Below are 19,383 nucleotides of genomic sequence, written 5' to 3'. Positions count from 1 at the left end.
AGATAGAAGGAATTAAAGAGGGCTCCCCAAGTTCAGAATAAAGCTGCAATCAATTAAGTGCCTCAATAAGACACAGAAAAGCCTCTTGAAACAGAGATTGAAAGAGTCTGGATTTGCAAATGCATCATTTTACCTATTCTTCACCTGACAAATATGCTGTTTTGAAAAAGCAACATATGCACAGGCACCTAGCCCCTCCATTTGATCCACAAGCAAAATACAAAAAAAAAAAGTTAAGAGACCACATAGGTTATTATAACGTTTGCAGAAAATGAGACAAGACTTTGACTCTCTTTTAAAAAGATACTTCAATTCTCTTTTAAAAAGATACTTCAATTTCTTCTATGAAATGTTACAATTCGGTCACATTTGTTTCAATTTTAAAAAATGAACAAGCTTACCTGGGCTGGAGAACAGACCCTAGCTTGTGCTAACAGTCAGAGTTATTAATTCCCATGATAATTCATCCAGGCTGAGGATCTGCTCCAGAACCACCAAAACACGCTACACAAATTAAATGTGACCTCCTACTAGAAAAATGCACCTGTGATCAAAACAAAGTGTTCTGACTTTTTTCTTTCCTTCCCTCCCTCTCTCCCCTCCCCTCTCTCCAGAGAGAAAAAAAATCCTTTGCAGTGGCCATTAACTTTGAAAAAAATTTAAAAACAAATTAAGGGGAAGTAAATATCACAGATTCAACTGAACAGAAATATCACAGGCATTTTCTTGCATTCTTCCAAGAGCAATGAGGAAAAGCCTTCACTCTTAGATCTGTCTTGGCTGCTGCAAACACAAATGTAGGCACCAGTTCTTGAACACAAAGCATGATATTCAATTTTACTAATACCTGCTAAAATTGTATATGGGCATTTTTGCTAGCGAAGAAAATTAAGTAATGACCCTTCTTAATGCTTTGTAATCCACATAAATCTCAAAAACTCTTCTCAGGAAAGGTTTTCCACAGAGCTTTTTGTAGTTTTTCAAAAAATAAAAAACAAGTAGTCATTACAGACTGACTTGTTAAATCCAAACCCAAGAATAAATACAGACAATAAGCAACAAATCACTCAAACCTTTGCATGAATAGTAAAGTAATGGTTTCAGAACTTATGGATACAGAATGTATAAACAGTGGCATAAAAAACAACACACAAAAAGTTTTCAGACAAACTATCTACTTCAAAGCTTGAAGTGCTTAGCCTAGAATTGGACAGGCCAGCCAGTTTCCCTGTAAATGCATTGCTGGTATTCCCCCATTTAACTTTTTTTGAGAAAAAGTTTAATACGTTTCAGGAATCAAAACTGATTTTTACAGGAACAAAAGTATACAGTAGAGGACAAATGTTTATCTGTTCCATAAATGGGTTTCCCACAGAATCAAAAACATATGAACAAGATGAAGATTTGCATCAATGTGTTTTTTGCATTTTTCCCTGTTGTGTTTGTTAAAAATAAAGTTAGTGGTATTACAACCATACACATAAATGGCGAGTTATACTTCTAACTATAACCATGCCAGAATGCAATTTTTAACCTGTAATATAAGAAAATATATGGGAAGAATGGGTGAAGGAACTTTTTGGAGACACTGGCTTCCAAAAGCAAATGGACAGTGCAGAAAAGAATTCAATAACTAGATAAGGAGAGCAGCAGTTTGCTACTGGGTAGGAATCAAGTCAGACAGACAAATCTGTCGTAAATGAGCTTCCACTACAGTGGATCTTGAGAAAAAAAAAAAAAAAGACAAAAAAAGTAGAATAGGAAATTAAACAGGATGCCTTTGCATATGACAGGGCATTTAGCATTAAGGAATTTTGACTGATTGCAATTTTAAATTATAATCTATTCATATGGTTTTATACTAATTAAAACATAGAAAAAGACAAAGCAATAAAAAGAGCAAAAAATACAATCTAGTGGATGTGAATAAAATACTTAAGATTAAGTCATTCTGCAAGCCGTTAATAAGTTCTGCAGTATAATTTCTGCATACAATTAAAAGACCAAAGAGAAGTGATCTTTACATTTGGAAGAAAAGACAAATCATCAGATGTTTTCATGAATATTATTTCTTGTGATTCAGATCAAACAGAACACCCTCCTCCCAAAAGGAGGTAAAAATCTGAAATATAGCTATTAGTAGCCAACATGTAATCTGCTTTATATTTGCTTCCACAATAAAAAGAGAACTTTACTGTATCAGATGCTTATAAAAGCTAAAAGGAATAAAAGTTACTAGAAGACATAGACCATGTCAAAACACAACAGTGTTCTTTTCAAAATACTTATTTTAAGACAGACTTTCAATTACCTATTGAAATGCAACAGACAGCTATTGAAATGTTCATTAAGAAGAAATGAAAAAACAAGGAAAATTCAAAGTCAATGCACATGAAGCACGTAATTTTCTCAAAACTCTAAAATCCTAAACACATTACAACCGAGGCAAGGACTACTGTTTTCTTTAACATGACAAATCTATTTAGCTAGCAAATATTTAACCAGTAGCTAGAGGTTGCTCTTTAAGTACTAAATAATGAGATGTAATTAAGGTAGCAAAGGCAAAAGGTTACTAATTTAGAGCATTTCTATGGAGTAGTGTTTAAATTATAGGTTTTGTATAAAATGCATGGGCCAGTGCACAAGAAAAAAAATCCAATTTTAACGGAATGCAGAACAAATTAACATTTTAACATTATAATACTACTCAATTGTATAATGGGATTTTGCTAAGTGTCACAGAACAGAAAATAAAAGTAACACTCCAAGGTATGCTTGTTAACCTCTTCAAGCTAAATATATTACAAGCCTACTGACAGCAGTAAATAGACTCATTGTAACATGAAAGAACCTGAATTCAAAGTCCTTTAATAGGTGTTGCTTTTTCTAAGTAGACTAGCCTTAAGAATATAAACAATGAACAAGATAAAAATTATGTTATCCATTCCAAATACTTTCAGATTTCCTAAAGGGAAATGGAATGATTCCTTTAAAAATACCATTTTAAAAAATCCAGTTCCTGTGAAATATAAAGTCTTTTTCCATACTTCTCCTTTCCATATTACAGGAATTTAACTGGCAAGTATAGCCTTCAGCAGCCATACATACAGTTTTCTAGGCTCACCAAGAGGCTTTCTGGAAAAAGAAGGACTACAGTTGTTATGGTCAAATTCTGTCAACATTTCAGGGTCCTTGTCCATCCAACAAGAAATTCAAGCAAATACCTAATTTTAAGATATCTAAATAACATTAAGTCAATATCCAAAGCAAATTGCTAATATTAAACCAAGAAATTGGCAGCCACAAAACCTTGTCAAAGAACTCAAGGCAAGCAGGATGGGCAGAAGAATCTATTTAATAAAAGCCTGAAAATATTATGTCTGCAGTTATGATACTCATCATTACTCTCTTCTTCATTCCTGACTTCTGAACCCCACAGTTCATTATGCCAAATTTTCCTTCATTAACTGATTTTCTCCTTTTCATACTGCTTTAAACTATTCACAACAGAATAATTATAGGCTTCACAATGTAGAAATACTTACTCTGTAGAAGTTAGTAGTTAAGCAAAACTGAGATATAAAATAGACCTGTTGAGATGCCAACTGGCAGAAAGAAATGGAGAAGAAAGTTCTTTTCTCTTTTGTTTTTGTCAGTTTACAGATTTAACCAACAGTTGAGCTCCAACGTAAACAGTACCTTTTATTAAAAGGTCTAAATTGAGAGAATGACCACACACAAGTCACATTTTTCTGCTGATGTAGTAGGTAGTGGCTAAAGCAGCAGCTCTGAGCTGACTGCAAGGGACATCCACACAAGGAAACCAATTTTTTTTTAATTGATAAATCACCTATACTATTTTTGAAATATTTTTTTCCTCAGGAATCCACAGTCTACTACTATACTGCCTCTAGTAAGTAATACCACACAGAATCTTAACAGAGCTGAACAGGAGTGTGCAGAGCAGGGCACTGATAATGGTGAAGTCTTATTTCCACCTCTGACATTGGTCATCTTGGGCCAGCCATCACCAGTGACTGAATCAAATTTCACACCTGTAAGACTACCCAAGAACAACAGAATAGTAATTTAGATACTCATTCTCTCTATGGTAATGGAAATAAGTAGCTGAACAGATCAATGTAAAACATTTTTAGCTTAAGTTTGCAGAAAAAATAGCTTGGTATTGCTGGGTTTACAATACAGCTACTACAGTAACCGAATCCACTTCAATTCCCAACTGATACTAAGATTTGCAAGCATTAGATGAGCAAATAATTTAATTAATTTGGCCATCAAATTCTTATTTCCTGTGTGGTTTATGGTTTTGTTTTGGGGAGAGGGAGATCTTTTTGTTTGGTTTTAAATCTGAGTTTGGCATAAAATGCTATTGAATTACATGAATTATGTAGCTCTCCCCCTTAGTATTTATTATTGGTATACTGAACGTATAACCAGGCATTTCACTGAATCCAAGTATGAAAGTCTGTGAAATATTTACTCTGTGAATTTGAAACCAATATATAGTTGACATCCATGCACAATGCAAAACTGTCATCTACTGTATATCAAAGAAATCAGTACACTTATCTTGACCTTACAGCAGAAAATTATCTACTTCAATGTTTTATTTCAGCTATCTGAAGGCATTGCACCCATGTACACACTGGCAGAACAAGTACAACAGCCACCCAAAGGCAAGCTATTAAAATTACTTCCCAGGCCACCAAAAATGCTCATAGTACTGCATGCAGAAATTCATAATCATGTCATAGTCAATTCATAATAGCTGGACTCTTCAATTAAAATGAGAAATTTCACTAAGATCATGTATAGAAACACTCAAAGTAAACACTCTGGCTTCTACTAGATACCCTCAGTAGTTCTTAGCTATAGATTTTTTATGCCTCAAATGCTTCTGTACTACAAAATTACAGAGCTGATACAGAAAACTTTCTAGGGAGCACAAAATAAGAGTGTTTCCCTCCTTCCTTGAAGATGGTATCATTTTTTTTATTCAAGTTTTGATTACACTACCACATAGCACTTCCTCCCTTGGCTATGGAGTACACTTCTCCCAGTGAAAGAGACTGTCAGTGATTTAAACTTCAACAGGATATCCAATAATCTGATTATCTGATATGACACTTCTTTCAAAGAAATAAAACTTATCAGTATTCCTTTCTTTGGGGAATTGTAGCCAGTCGGTTCCATTTTCACTTATTCAAATGCCCACAGGCTCTTTCAGTCCCTACAGAAAGCCCTCATATATGGTCTGGTGACCTCATATTAGGCTGAGGAAACAAGATCTATCATTTCAAGGGAATATTATTTCTTCCCCTTCAAAAAGTCATAAGCCAATGAAACAAACAGAAAGTGCCAGAGAATGTTTATATCACAAAAGGTGACAAAAATCACTTCTTACTCTTGCCTTTATACACCAGAGGGTACAACCTGCCCATGCCCCTGAGGACTGAACCAAAGTCTGGGGTCACAATGGTGCTATGGGTCTAAAGTGGGAACCCCACCCCAAGAGGAGTGGGGGGAAAAATTAATAAAGATCACACCTCTGGTCCTTTACTGATTTGAATGGAGCAGTGGGTGTTCAAAGCTGGCCATTCACAGGTTCAAGGGCAGTAATTCAGTAGACAGGGCTGTAGGACACAGCACAGTGTAGCTGGAACCCTCCTATGTGGAAAATATGACAGACCAGACTGAATGCAGTCCAACAGACTCCAGTTGAGGCACTCTCTGCCATATCAACCCACACAAGAACATTTTACTGCCAATCTCTTTCTCTTGTGATGGCTGTGCTGTTTCCTGCTTTTACATGTGTCTAATTCCCTCCACAAAATAAAAAAACCCTTACTGATAATGTGAACAATTTACCTATTTGTCCCACAAACTGACTAACCTGTCAGAAGACTGTCCCACACTGAAGTAATTGCTACCACAGACCAAAATACAGAAGAGTTTTGCCAGTAATCCTAATATATGCTTCCCAAGAACAGCTAACTACTTTCAGACCTTTTTTTGGAATATATCTTCTAATAAAAAGGGTCTTTGATGATATTGTAAGTATTCCACTGTTAAAGTTAAATAAGTCTTAACAAAATAGAAACATAACACTATTTGAACACCAGTAAAATTGAGAATTTTAATTATATGTAATAGCCAACAAGCTGCTTCTAGTGGCTATGAAAAAACTACATTTAGCAGAAACAGCAATAAAACAAGAGAAGTTAAATATAACTCCTCCAAGGAACAGCATATTTATTCAAGGCAAAAAGAGCTAATTTATACTATGGGTGTAGCTCTCACTGACATTATCTGGGGAAAATGACTACTACAGGAGAGAGTGTGATATATAGGCTTTGAGTCATGCATGATAAACCCTAATGGTTTTGCTTTGAGGTAAAAGTCCTTACTAATCAAGTAATGAATCATTCCCAAAATGTCAAGTTCCCGAGGCCTTGTGTGTCAGAAGTGCCACTGGAGAGAGAATACTCAATCATTAACAATCACTTTTGAGATTTTTATCAACTGATTAATAAGCAAGGAAAAGAGTTAGGGGCTTGAACAAAGAGTTAATGGACCTTTAATGACATTCCCTGTGTTTTAGTGAACAGAACATATTGAGTTTTATTTGCCACTGACTACAAACCACCAACGATCCAAGTGCTCCACACATTGCAAGTGTTAAAATACTGCAAGAAACAGTACTTTGCCTTTCAAAATATTAGAAAATTGTATGTGCTTTAAAAATTGTAATGAACATACTTACTTTGTACTACACATAACAGTGTAGTAAATTACAGATTAGAAAATATGAGACTGGCTTCCTAATCAGTAGATGGAAAAGAGATAAGGAGAAAAATTAGAAGATTATATTTTTTTCTGCAGTATTTTAGGTACTGGACCTGTTAGTACCAATGATTATAGAAGTAGACATCTGGATTTTATATAAACAATACTAAAAAGACACCCAGGAACAACTCTGAGGACTAAAATGAAGATATGATGAATTATTAATAGTTATAGATATGTACATGCACATGTACACAAACACTGACATCTAAGGAGGGCAAAGGCATTTGCCTTCAATATATTTTCCATCTTTGTGCTGAAATCATTATGGAAATATCAAAAGAAATTACAATATCTAACAGCCTGAAACCACCAAGAATCACTAACTTAGAGTATTTCCAGCTCCCTTGAACAAAAGTCTGTCTAGCCAGAAGTCAGCTCAATCATGTGAGTCTCCAACCAAGAACCAGAAATGACAGACTCAAAAATCAAATGTAAGGCTGTCCTTTGATAGCTGGGGGAATCTTATTCTGAGAGCAGAGAAAAATGGGAAACAGAAGAAAAGAGGGGAGAAAGGAATCACAAACACAGCAACAAGATCCAAACCTCTTGATGAACAGATGAAAAGAACTTTACTTTCTAATCTGTAATTTACTACTCCAATTGGAGTGGCTCTCTTTTCCACACACCTATTTTTCATGAGAACAAGAAAATTCCTGTGCACATGCATATATAAAAATTCCTTCACAGAATTATAAAGTACCATAAGTGTCAAATACCCATTCTTTCAGGGGGAATTCAGTACCAGGAACTAGACAAAGCTTAAAGAGTTGCCACCAGTTTGAATTAATTGGATTCCAGAACACTCTAAGCAGGAGAGATACAAGATCAAACTTAGAGCAAATACTCAGAGACCAAAAGACAGAGCACCTGAAGTACTGCTTGGTACAGCCCCCAACAGCACAGCTCAAGACTAAAACAGAGCTGCAGAGAATGCAGCAGACAGTCACAGAATTGCTCCACACCAGCTGAAAGACAGGAGATGGAGAACCATCCCCACCTGGGAGCCACACAGCTACATCAGTGCAGTACTATGGGAAGGTGTATTAGGACACCTTTTTGTTTGACTTTGACACAGGTGCAAAGCCTGCAGATGGCCTCACATTCACATCTAGCTGATGCTGAATGCAGGTGAACCAGATGTGTGACAAGAGCCCCAACAAAAGGCAAGCCCTTGGACGCTGGGCCAGAACCCCATGTTTTATAACCAGGCTCCCAGGAAAATTAAGGACTTAAATCAGCCAATCATCGGTTCTGAAAAGTGATCACAAGTGTTCCAAAAGGAGGACAAAGTATGCTAACCTTTAGATATTTTTCTACTGTTAATTGGTTTTTATATGACAAGCCAAATTTCAGAGAGGAAATCATATCATTTGAAAGGTACAATTTGGAATCAAGTAGTTCTTTTAATCCTATCATGATTTACACCCAAAACTAACTTTGCCTGATAGTGTCAAATACTCTAAAATGGACAAGAACCAGGACACAGTATTTAAATACATAAAATATTATTTGACAAAGTTGCAACACTCTTGCTTAATCACAACCACAACAAAAGAGAGACATAACATTCATGATCAGTAACACTGGGCTAAAAATTCCTCACAATTGTCTGGTTAGGTAAGATGTGCTCAGAGGGATTCTAAGTTCCTTTAAGTTCTGTCCAAAATTTAGTTTAATTACACATTCTGCCAAAATCTCAAGAAACATAAATATTTAGTGCTCTTCTCTTGGCCTTCTAAGTTTGCTCACAGATGAGAAAGATTTTCTTTTTCTCCATACATTTGGTTTGGAAAGATTTTTGTATCACAGCTTTCTTTTTTTGGAGGCTTTTATTAAAAAAAGAAAAAAAACCAACCATTTAACTGTTTAACATGAGCTGCATGTTCTTTGAGCTGCAGATCTGATCTTACATGCTTTAATTGTATACTGCTCTAAATATTTTTCTTTCTATGACAAAAAGAAAATGAAGGTAGCTTTGAATTTGATTACCAAAACATCAACTTTTAAGACCAGAGACCAGAACAGATCCTGTCATGTAGTACAGTTACTCATTCTGATTTTGAAAATTACATGGGCTTGAAAAGCTCCAAAAGGATCAAAACAGTTGCCAAAAAAAAAAAAAAAAACAAAAACCATGCACCAACAATAAACAACAAAAGTAAGGACATTTAAGCATCAATCTTGTGCTGCAACATAAAACTATGGGCCAGTCCTAAGTTTTTGCAGCTGGCCTACATACTGCAGTTGCTTAAATTTCATCTCAAAACCATGAGATAGTCCCTCTTTCTGTTTAAATTAGGCTATGTCAAAGAAACAGCTGTGTAATGAAGTTCACAACATTCTGAAAATATATGCACCTTTCTTCAAGACTTCCACATGAAAGAGAAAGGACAAGTCCTGTGACATTACTAATTAAAAGAACCAGTGCATTCATTTAGAGACATCTGGCTTCCAAATCCTCAGCAAAAATGCATTTGTTTCTTCAGAAGTCTCAACTGAATGCTCCAAGGTGCCCAACTAACTTCCAAGGCTGTGTAAGAGGGGACAGCTCACATCTCAGATCTCAAGGAAAAGAGCTACGTTTATATGTGGATAAAGCTTTCTCAGTAACAGGCCACAAATTCCTATACAGTTTACTGACATGTAAGTAATTAAAATTGATCCTCCTGATGGAATTGCCTCCTTTAGCCTAAATGAAGAACTATGGTGTCTTTACCAGGAAGGAATTGTGTTTGTTGACAACTTTTAACAAACTGATGTTAAAAAATACACTTACTTTCCAGAAGGGAGAGCAGATGAGGGAAGTCAAACTGGAAAACAAATCTGTAGGAATTGTGTTATTTCCTACTACCTTAAAAGAAAAACCTATGAGCACTTCTTGAAATCAGAAAGACTATTTGTTTCAAGAAGAGTTTTTAGGTGAAAAATTCCCATGTGCATTTATCTCTTGAAGAAGCAATTCATATACAAAACTTCCAAGATGCAAGACCAAGATAAGATAAATACAAACTGTGTACTAAATACAGCAGAATAATCTGGATAGATTCTAATTGTTTTCTGAGCAGGATCAGGAAGTCACATTGAAAAATCACTTTATTACTACTTACAGCCAACTATTTATGACAGACAGGTTATCCAATACTAAAATAAATAAAATTAATACAGAGGAATAGCTGAATTAGGAGAAAACAAAGGAATCACATTTTCAGCATCAATTAGTTCTGGTTAGAAAAATGTGTTAAATCCTTCACTAATGGAAGATGGTCTCAAATTTATAAAGTACCTGAAGGGAAAGCTAAAATATATCACTGATTTTTAAAAAAGACCCAATTTTGAAAAGACATAGTTCTTAAGTCTAGATGTCTAAAGCTATGGAACTGTGGTGGCCATTTATGTCAGATTTGTTCTGTCAGTCCATTCCTAGAAACTGCCATTTCTAATGACCACACAAAATTTTAACATGAAGAGCCAAAAATCATTCGGTCCCTCTAGATGTGATTTTTTTTTTTTTTTTTTAATTAGCAGACTGGGAGGACAGAAACACTATTGAATTGTTTCTACAGAGACAGAGGGCATCATCCCTCTTGTCAGGGTAGGTGGCTGCTCCCAGCCAGCACAAATTCATGCACTGCCTTGACAGTGCACAAATAAGCAACTGCCAGAGGGAGAGTGGGACCAAGGGTAAAAGATAAGATCTCATCATTAGGAAGCACAAGAATGACAGCGGTTTTCCAGGATGAGAATGAAGAGACCTCAAAACATGGGGAAACCTGAGGTACTGCACAACAGAGCCATTAAAGAATAGGAAGGGAACTATACTATATATATTGGAAGTGTGAGGATACAGGGAAAATCATGATTTGCCTTGTTTTTTCTGACTTTTTAAAATAATACTAACAGAAGCAATGGAAGGTAGAAGCGATTGCTAATAACATTCTTTTTTTGTAAACTGGAACTGCTCAGTCTTGTCTCAGATTCATGTTTTAAGTATTTAAAAGTGGCTAAAGAACAGTCAGTGCCCTGGGAGAACTCCACCCCATATTTAAAATTCATCCTCCTCCTTCCCTCAAAGAATGTGACTGTGGTAGGCTTCCAAACAGGGATAAACACAGCTTACAGCTAAATATTGCTTATATTCAGCAGTATAAAATCCATGTGCATTGAAATAAGAAATTGAAGCATCTCATTTTTATGACATTTATTAATTCCAGATTGTACCTGGAAATCCAAGTAATGTTTGCCAAGATTCAATGCATGAAAATTATGATTTCAGGGTAAGAACCTGCAGCTACTGCCAAACTATGAATATTTTTTTTTATTATGACAGAAAACACATTGTAGACATAAAAGATTATTAAACTGCACTTTCAAGCAACAACAAGTCTCTGGTAGGGGAGCATTATACAAAGTACATGGTGTTTACAACAGCTACCATAAAATTTGCTGCAATCTCATTTCATATTTGAAGTCCTTTAAAATACAAAATGTATATGGAATCTCAACTACCATTCAGTGGCTTTTAAATGTATCTTAAAATCTTTTCTTAGGGCAAGAGTTAGCAGTATGTCCAAGTGCATATATAAATTTTTTTAGCAGATCAAGAATTTCATGGGCATCTATTTCTAATTGAATTTTTTTCTATTATTTTCACAGCACCTTCCTACAAATCCTCCTTAAACATCATAAGAATAACATTTCCTCTTTCAAATGTACAAGACTACTATGTACATAACATCTTTCCTTTTCCTTCCAGAATGGAACACCTGATGACACTATTTGTTAACTGTTGTTAACACTCATTTGAATCTCTTTAGATCTAAAACATCACTTCAGAAAGTAAAATTCTAGAAGAACATGTAAACAGGACTATAAAACTAAAACCAAGCTTTTCGTCATTGCACACACTGATGCCTCCTTACACATCTCATTACTGTCAAGATGGAAAGTAAAGCTCAAGTTTCCTTTTAACAGACCAATCAGCAATTTTATTGGGGCACTAAATATGGCCTGCCCTGTTGGAAATGCACAAGGATTAATGCAAGAAATTACTTCATAAATAGATATACTTTTTACCAGAGAATGAAAGGCAGCTTGATTAATTTTCTCCAGTTTGACATCTATAACTTTGGCATTGTACATTTACCTACCTATCACACAACCACAACTGTTACTTGAAGCTGAAAAGCTGAAAATTAACATTTACAATCTACTTTAGTTGTAAAATTTGAATCAGTTCAGAAATTCGTAACAATTTGCAGGTGGACAAAGAAACCATACAGAACATGTTTAAAGTAGGTTTTAGCACACCTAGGTAATGAAACTACATGAGTAGAATATTCATTGTTTTATTTGTATTTTAAAAGTTGTTCATAAAAAGGTTATACATCTGCAAGGATGTGCAGGCAGCAATACAAGGCATCTTTATATCTCTGTGGATTTGCAGATGTTATAATACTAAAGTTTCAATTTCAAAAAAATCCTATGCTTTAATAATAATACTAAGAATGTAATTCATATAGTGCCCAAGTCCTGGAAATTCTGTGTTAAAAAGACTAATAAAATCACACACTCACTAACTGTAAACCCCTTTCTGCTCTTGATGAAAATGTTTGGAATACACTATAAAACCAAAATACAGACATTTCCCTTCTGAGTACAAAACACAATGTGAGAAGTAACAAAACTTTGCTTTGCTTTGCACCAACAATTACTTTAGTGAAAAATGAGGGAATAAAACAAGGCAATTTTTTATTTTCTCATTACAAAAATATTTAGCATAAGAGAGGATATGAGATTCTCAGACGATTATAAGAAAAGGCATATTTATTTCAATGTCAAAAAGCTACATGCCTAAAAGAATTTTTGGAGTGAGACTTCATACTGTTCATATTTAAACAGCTTCATTATTCCTTTTCAGAAAACACATTTATCATATTTTGAATACCTCAACTATTTGCATTAGACATACTTGCTCAAATAAAGACAGAATATGATACTAAATTAAAGAAAATAAGGTCTTTTCTAATACAAAAATGCAACATTAAGCAATTTCATTTCACCCCCAGAGAAGAGTCCATATTAAATCCTACCACAGCTCTCACTTTCAAAATAACACATGCAGCAGCGGGGTCTCTATGGCAATCACCATTTTACTACACTTTGTTTATAGTAACAATAACAACATTTCTTTTTTGGAAGGGGATTCCCACAAAGAAAAGAAATTACAAAGGAAATCTACCAAGTTTAAACAATTATGAAAAAATGTAAACATTTGTTCTTTGAAAAGAAATCTTTTTCCTCATTCTTCTTTCAACTATTCTAACTCCAATTCAAAAAGCCTACAACAATAATGTTGAGAAGTACCCATCTAATGTTGGTATTAAAGACTTCATAAACTAAGCTTTGGCAACACGCATCTATTTCAACAACCTGACTTATGGCACATTCTCAGAATTCAGCTTTCAAATCAACTACACAAGGAAACTGTCAAGCACATCCCAGTTGCCCTTCAGTTTAAAGGCAAAAAGTTCTACACAGCAAAAGCAGACTCAAAAAACTCTCTTGTGTTAATCTTTCAGGCTTATTTAGTCATGCCACTTCAAAGTGTTAAAGAATAACCCATCTAGCACAATACCTAGTATTTATTAAAGCACCTAGAAAATCCCCACCTTCAAAATTAAATCATCTCATCTGAACTCATGTGAACTCAGTGAAGACTGGAATATTACTGTGAACTCAGTACAGACTGGAATAAAAGCAAATCTGACTTACATAAAAGCATACATGGAAAGGCAGTTTTGTCCAATTTAAAATGTTTTCTTAGATGAATAGTAGGGGAAAATACTTTCTCTTTAACACCTCTGGATTTTAGTTGTTGTGATATACAGCACTGCAAAGGTAAGTCTTTTTTCCATTAAGGACTCTAATTGAGACTCAGCTTCTCAAACAAGGAATGTCAGAAAGTAAAATCAGATCCTCCAACAGAAAAGCACAAAACACGTAAAATAACTTCTTTACAAAAGGGACACATCATGAAAAAGTTATCCTAAAGCAACACAAAGCTGAGGCAGGAAGAAAAATTGGTTTATTCTTTGTTCAGTATGGGGATGGTTTGGGAAGGATTTCTTTTTTAAAAACACTGTTCTTCTGCAGATATCACATTCTGAAATGATCAGAACATAAATCCCCATAGGAAGGACATGGTCAGTCTCAGACAATTTTGTTGTGAATGTTACCCCAGCCAAACCATTCCACCAGTTTACAGTGTACTATAAAATATTTACACAAGCTATGAACTATAAAATATTTTCACATGAACTATAAAATATTTACACTATCAACATCAGTTAGGAAAGAAAGATGTGCTGTCAAGCTGGTATGACCCAGGAGTAAAGATTTTGTGGTCACAGATTAAATAAAACTATTGCAAATCATCTGGAAAGTTACAGGGACTATTAGGTTAAACAAATTACTGCTTCCTGGTCTCTTGGATGGTAAATGTAACCAGGAAAGCATAGCTTATGCGCTTTAAGCTGGGTTTTACCAACAAGATAAAGAAAGGTTAGGCTCATAATCAAACTGTACTGACCTCTCTGAATGTTCCTTCTAGCAAGGTGTCCAGATGTTGAAGAGGAGCTGGAGTTTTGTCCTTGAATCGTGTCAGCAGTCGCCGCTCAATAGCTCGAAACTGCACAGCCCTTTCAGACAACAGCTCCTGATACTTCTCAGCATTCAAACGTAGCTGCAATTTAAGGGTTTTCAAGAATTCAGGTTAAGGGTCATATACATTCATGTATGCACATTCCAAATGAAATGCAAGAAGGATAGGAAAATTTTTGAGACAGAGAGTAATACTCAAATACTCAAATATGAATACCATTTATGCCAGTTTCATACTTTATACACCTTGTGAAGGTTAACACTTTCAAGAATTATCATTTGCCACTGAAATCAAAACTAATTGTCAACAGCCACAATAACCAGTGAAAATGCATAAACATCTCATCTAGAAGCCTATTAACAAGAATGAAGTTTCACCACCAAGACACAAAGGCTTCTTCTTGGTTTGGTGTGCTATTCATGACACATATACAGTGTACTGGACTTTATATTCATTGCAGTAGAAAGCAAATAGTTATTCCCTCAACATGAACAGAAGTACTGAATTCTGTACCGATTAAATTATTGTGGTTTTCTGAATTTAAATCCTTTTTCCCTTTATCTATACTGATTAGCTAATGGCAACAAAATTCCTTGAAATGCTCACAAAAGAACCTTTAAAAGATAAAAGGATTAAAACACAAAATAAGATTTTTTTTTATCTGGGCACTTGATGTACACTTTCCACTACATACCTCAAAAATAAAAATTACCAAAGATGAGTCTTTCATAAAGCTGTGATACCTGTGTACAGCTGATGTTATAGCTAGCAGAAGAAGTAACAAGACACACAGCTTTCCAAATGCAGGCAAAAGTGCCCCAAAATGAAGAGAAAAGGTAAGTTTCTTAAATTTACATACCAGATTATATTTAAAAATAAGCAAATGTCAATCTGTCCAGTACATTATTATGATAAAAAATTCAGAGGTGCTAAGGGAAAAAGAAACACTATGAAGTTTTACTAAAAGTAGTAGGAAAAAAGGGACATCTCAGGTAAGGGATAACTCAGGTAATTTTCTCCTAAGCTTGCCAAAAAAACCCCCAGTATGTTTAAACTAACAGGGATGGAAGCATAGGAATGCCTTTAATATATCATTTGACTTTTTTTAGATCAGATAATTACAGTATAAATTCAGAAATTTTAAAAGAAACAGCTACAATATAATTAGAGTCTAAATTAGCATCCCAGAAATCACACCTGTATTTTGAACTTCAATGTATTTAAGCTTGCTATATAATCTAAAGAAGCCTAGATTTAAGGTATTTCTACAAAAACAGTCACTTTTTTAAAAAAATTAACATTTTTTCACTCTCAAATCAGTTGAAAGAAATTAGAAATAGAAAGAGCTTCAAATATAGACCAGGATCTAGGCTGAATACTCAAAATATCCCAGAAAATCCCAATGATACCTTCCATCTTTCTGGGCAGTGACAGTTCCACCTCACAGAAAATTTGGCAGCATAAAAACACATCCAATAGTATTTCTCATTCTTGCATACATTCTTGCAACAGGTTGTTGCTTTTGCTCAAATATATGAGTTTAACAGAAATTTTCAAATAGCAATTATCTCTTTTTATTGGAAAGATATGGAGGAAAGAATGCATGTATTTTAATTGATTAGCTATTCCTACAAGCTAGCTGAACTACTGGAGATTCTTCATTGTCACCTGCATGGCCAAACAGGGAAAAGTAATTACATTGCTTTTATTTCTGGTCTAGCAAACTTCCTTGAGCCTCCAATGATACTTCTACAAGGGCAGTTTCTCAAATATCTGAAGGGACTTTCCCTTAGATACAACTGTATTTTCTGAAAGAAAAATGCCTGTGATACTATAGTTATAATCTGATTAATTATTGCACTAAAAACCAATTTTTAACTAGCAGACCGTTAGTAATTCACATTTTACACAACATACCTCAAAATGTCGATCAATTAGTTCAAAATATTCTTGCAGGGGAATTGAACCAGAAAAGGTACATGCAAAATCCTTGCAGTTTTGCTTCTTGAAATGCTCTTGTAGTCGGTGTATGAGCTCTTTTGTTACCAGCCAAAGGTCTTCCAAGTGATCACTCTGAATCCTGTATCGTTCTTTGAGTGCAAGAACAAATGCAGAACTAATAAACACAGTTTTCTGACACATAAATTCCCTCTACAACAGTTTAGCTAATGCTCAAATAGAATTTGTTACCTGTACCCAAAGTCTACATGAGATTTCCTTAAGACATGTACATTCACTAGTGTTAAAGAAATACCTGTATCTTATTGACTGTGCTGCTTCACTTTAAATACAACTAATATTAGTAGAAAGGATTCTTATCCAACTTATACTATGACTTGGTAAAAATGGCTCAGTGTAGAAATGAAAAGTGTTAATATAAACTGAAGTGAAAAACCAAATCCTGATAGCTAGTGTTATCTGTCCCAGCAAATTCATTTAACTCATCAGATGTTAGTGAATTTCAAAGTACCAGGCTATTGGAATGAGATTTTATTTCTAATTCATGTTCATATAATCCTCTCTCCAGCTTCTATGAAATCAGAATTAACTAATATTACTATTAGTTTAATTAACAGAATTGGATGATAATAACTAATAAATGTTGAGAAAAGCAGTGTGGAAAATCATAGCAGCCTTTTAATTTTAATTTTTTCAGATAAAGCATTTTCAAACATTAGGCTCTTACATCTTTTCATTACACATCTGCCAATAACTAACAAAAAAAGGATAGATAGAAATGTAGCTATGAGAACTTGACACAAAATCGTTCCTTTTTTTTTTTCCTTTGTTAAAAAGGTCCACAGTAAATCAAATTAACCAGAATTCTTTTAAACTTGAATGTACTTATTTTAAATTTTCTCAACATTACTAATTCAAGATTGTTTGACATTACCACTGGCATCATTCCCAGGATATGTATCTCACTGAATAGCGAATGACAAATTCTGTTTACAGTGTAACAGGAAAGAAGCAAGTTTTATTTAAAAACATGCTTGTTAAAGAAAAGAACACCATCTGCTAAAGATAGCATTTGACCTAATATCCATTTTTTAAACACTCACAGTGTAATGGCTGGACTTACTTGTATGTATGACCATACTTTGCCTTAAGTGATTTTTCCTTGACGGAAATTAGCTCAGATGTTTTCAGGCCAAATCAACAGTCATTCCTTTTATAATTGACATATCTAATACATTAATGGTTTAAAATGGACAAAACTAATTTCCTCCAAATTGCACATTTAGTTTCCATACACTGTTTGTTGGTCAATACAAACACAATCTAATTTTACCATGGTCTGAGTAGAGAACATTGCAGTCATTTGCTTTTCTGTGATGTTCCAAGTATCAAAAAGGACAAATTAGATTTGGAAACGTTACAAAACTGAGAATCTGTAGTTAAACTAAATACATGCTTTAAACAGAAATACAGTGAAAGAGGAAAAATATCATCCCATGCTTTTATGATGGTTAACCAATTTGTAGTAGTCTTTTTGTTAAAAGAAGCTCCATTACAGAAAATTACAACAGATTTTCAGAAATTTCTCTATCAGAAAAGCAGAAAACTGACAGGCACCAATAAATTAAATAGCTTACAAAGTCTTTTCACACTACAACAGGCTGTCCAAATAGTACAACCTGCATTCCAACTTTTCAGCCAGTAGGAACTTTAGAAGATTCAGTTCACTTCTCAGCTAGGAAACCCACATCAGAAGAAAAACACCCCAGCCACAGTTAGCAGTCAAGCCCTCCTTAAATTTTGATTATAAGACAATTTTAAAATTTTCAGCCCAAAAAAATGCCTTGAAGTCTTAATCTAGCTGGTGCAAGCTACCTTTTAATATATATTTTCTGTCAGTACATAGTTCAGGCTGGGCTTCTTTGCAGCAGTCTTGACAAGTTGAAGTAATATCTTCAATTGCTACACTGGTTAAAAGGGATTAGCTAATAGAATTAAAAACTAACATGAAAACAGATGTTGCTCCTATTTGCAGCTTCAGCAATGAAACCCAGCTGAACCTGACAACCTTCATTGCTACATGCAGCTCTTTCCATTCAGAACTTAAGGTCCATTTGATAAGGAATATTGGAAAAAGAGGTCTTCTTCCATTGTCCATGATAAAGTCCTTTCATAGAAAACCAGAAATAAGATTTGACCTTAACAACTTCTTTTACTTTTCTGAAACACCATTACTTCTAGTAAAAATTTATCTACACATAGAGGTTTCTTTTTGAAGAACATTTCCTCAGTTAAAATGCTACAAAAGCGCTTTTACAAAGTATAAACTCAGTGTTACATAGCAGAGTAAGCACCTACCAAATAATACATAATTTCATCAACATTCATTAGTTTCACAGAAGATCTGTTCAGTCAAGCACAGTCATTTCAGTATCATGATATTCTACCAAAAAAATGCTTTTATATAATCCACAGTCTCTGTTTATAAAAATATTCTGAATTATGATTGACTATCAGAGTTCTTACAAATATCTACCTTTAAATAAGTTTTAGTTGGTTACATTTCAAGTAAGCACATTCCCCCCCCTAAGACCTTCTCTAACCAACTCAGTTCAATGCATGAAGTGGATGCTGGAAACAGGCTGCTAACATAGAAAGTGACATCATACTACTCATTTGTTTTCTAAAGTTAGGATTCCCATACACAGTAAATGAGTAGCCACACTAAGAGAAACAGACATTGTGAAGCTCCTTTGTAAAGTGAACTTCACAAGTAAAGCAGTGTGGGAAAGTTTATTCTAAGACTGCAAGCGTCATTCCTAGCTGGTGAATAAACAAACCTGAGAGGAAAAGATTGAAGACTGGGGGTAGGGGTGTATGTGATTAAAAGTTAT

General features: G+C 34.5%; 1 protein-coding gene across 3 annotated transcripts in view; it reads right to left on the bottom strand.

The window, feature by feature from the left end:
• BBS9 (Bardet-Biedl syndrome 9) overlaps nucleotides 1-19,383 on the bottom strand; it is a 291,661-nt gene that overhangs the window by 200,745 nt on the left and 71,533 nt on the right. For all 3 annotated transcript variants that reach the window (XM_063156843.1, XM_063156833.1, XM_063156849.1), the window contains 2 exons: nucleotides 16,448-16,620; nucleotides 14,459-14,611 (listed from right to left, as the gene is read on the bottom strand). In XM_063156843.1, the coding sequence (XP_063012913.1) occupies nucleotides 14,459-14,611; nucleotides 16,448-16,620 (326 nt within the window). The remainder of the gene's footprint in view (nucleotides 1-14,458; nucleotides 14,612-16,447; nucleotides 16,621-19,383) is intronic.

This window comes from Melospiza melodia, chromosome 1, assembly GCF_035770615.1.
Source record: "Melospiza melodia melodia isolate bMelMel2 chromosome 1, bMelMel2.pri, whole genome shotgun sequence".
NCBI lineage: Eukaryota > Metazoa > Chordata > Aves > Passeriformes > Passerellidae > Melospiza > Melospiza melodia.
The sequence above is the reverse complement of the archived record's forward strand: the minus strand, read 5'-3'. Positions and strand labels throughout refer to the sequence as shown.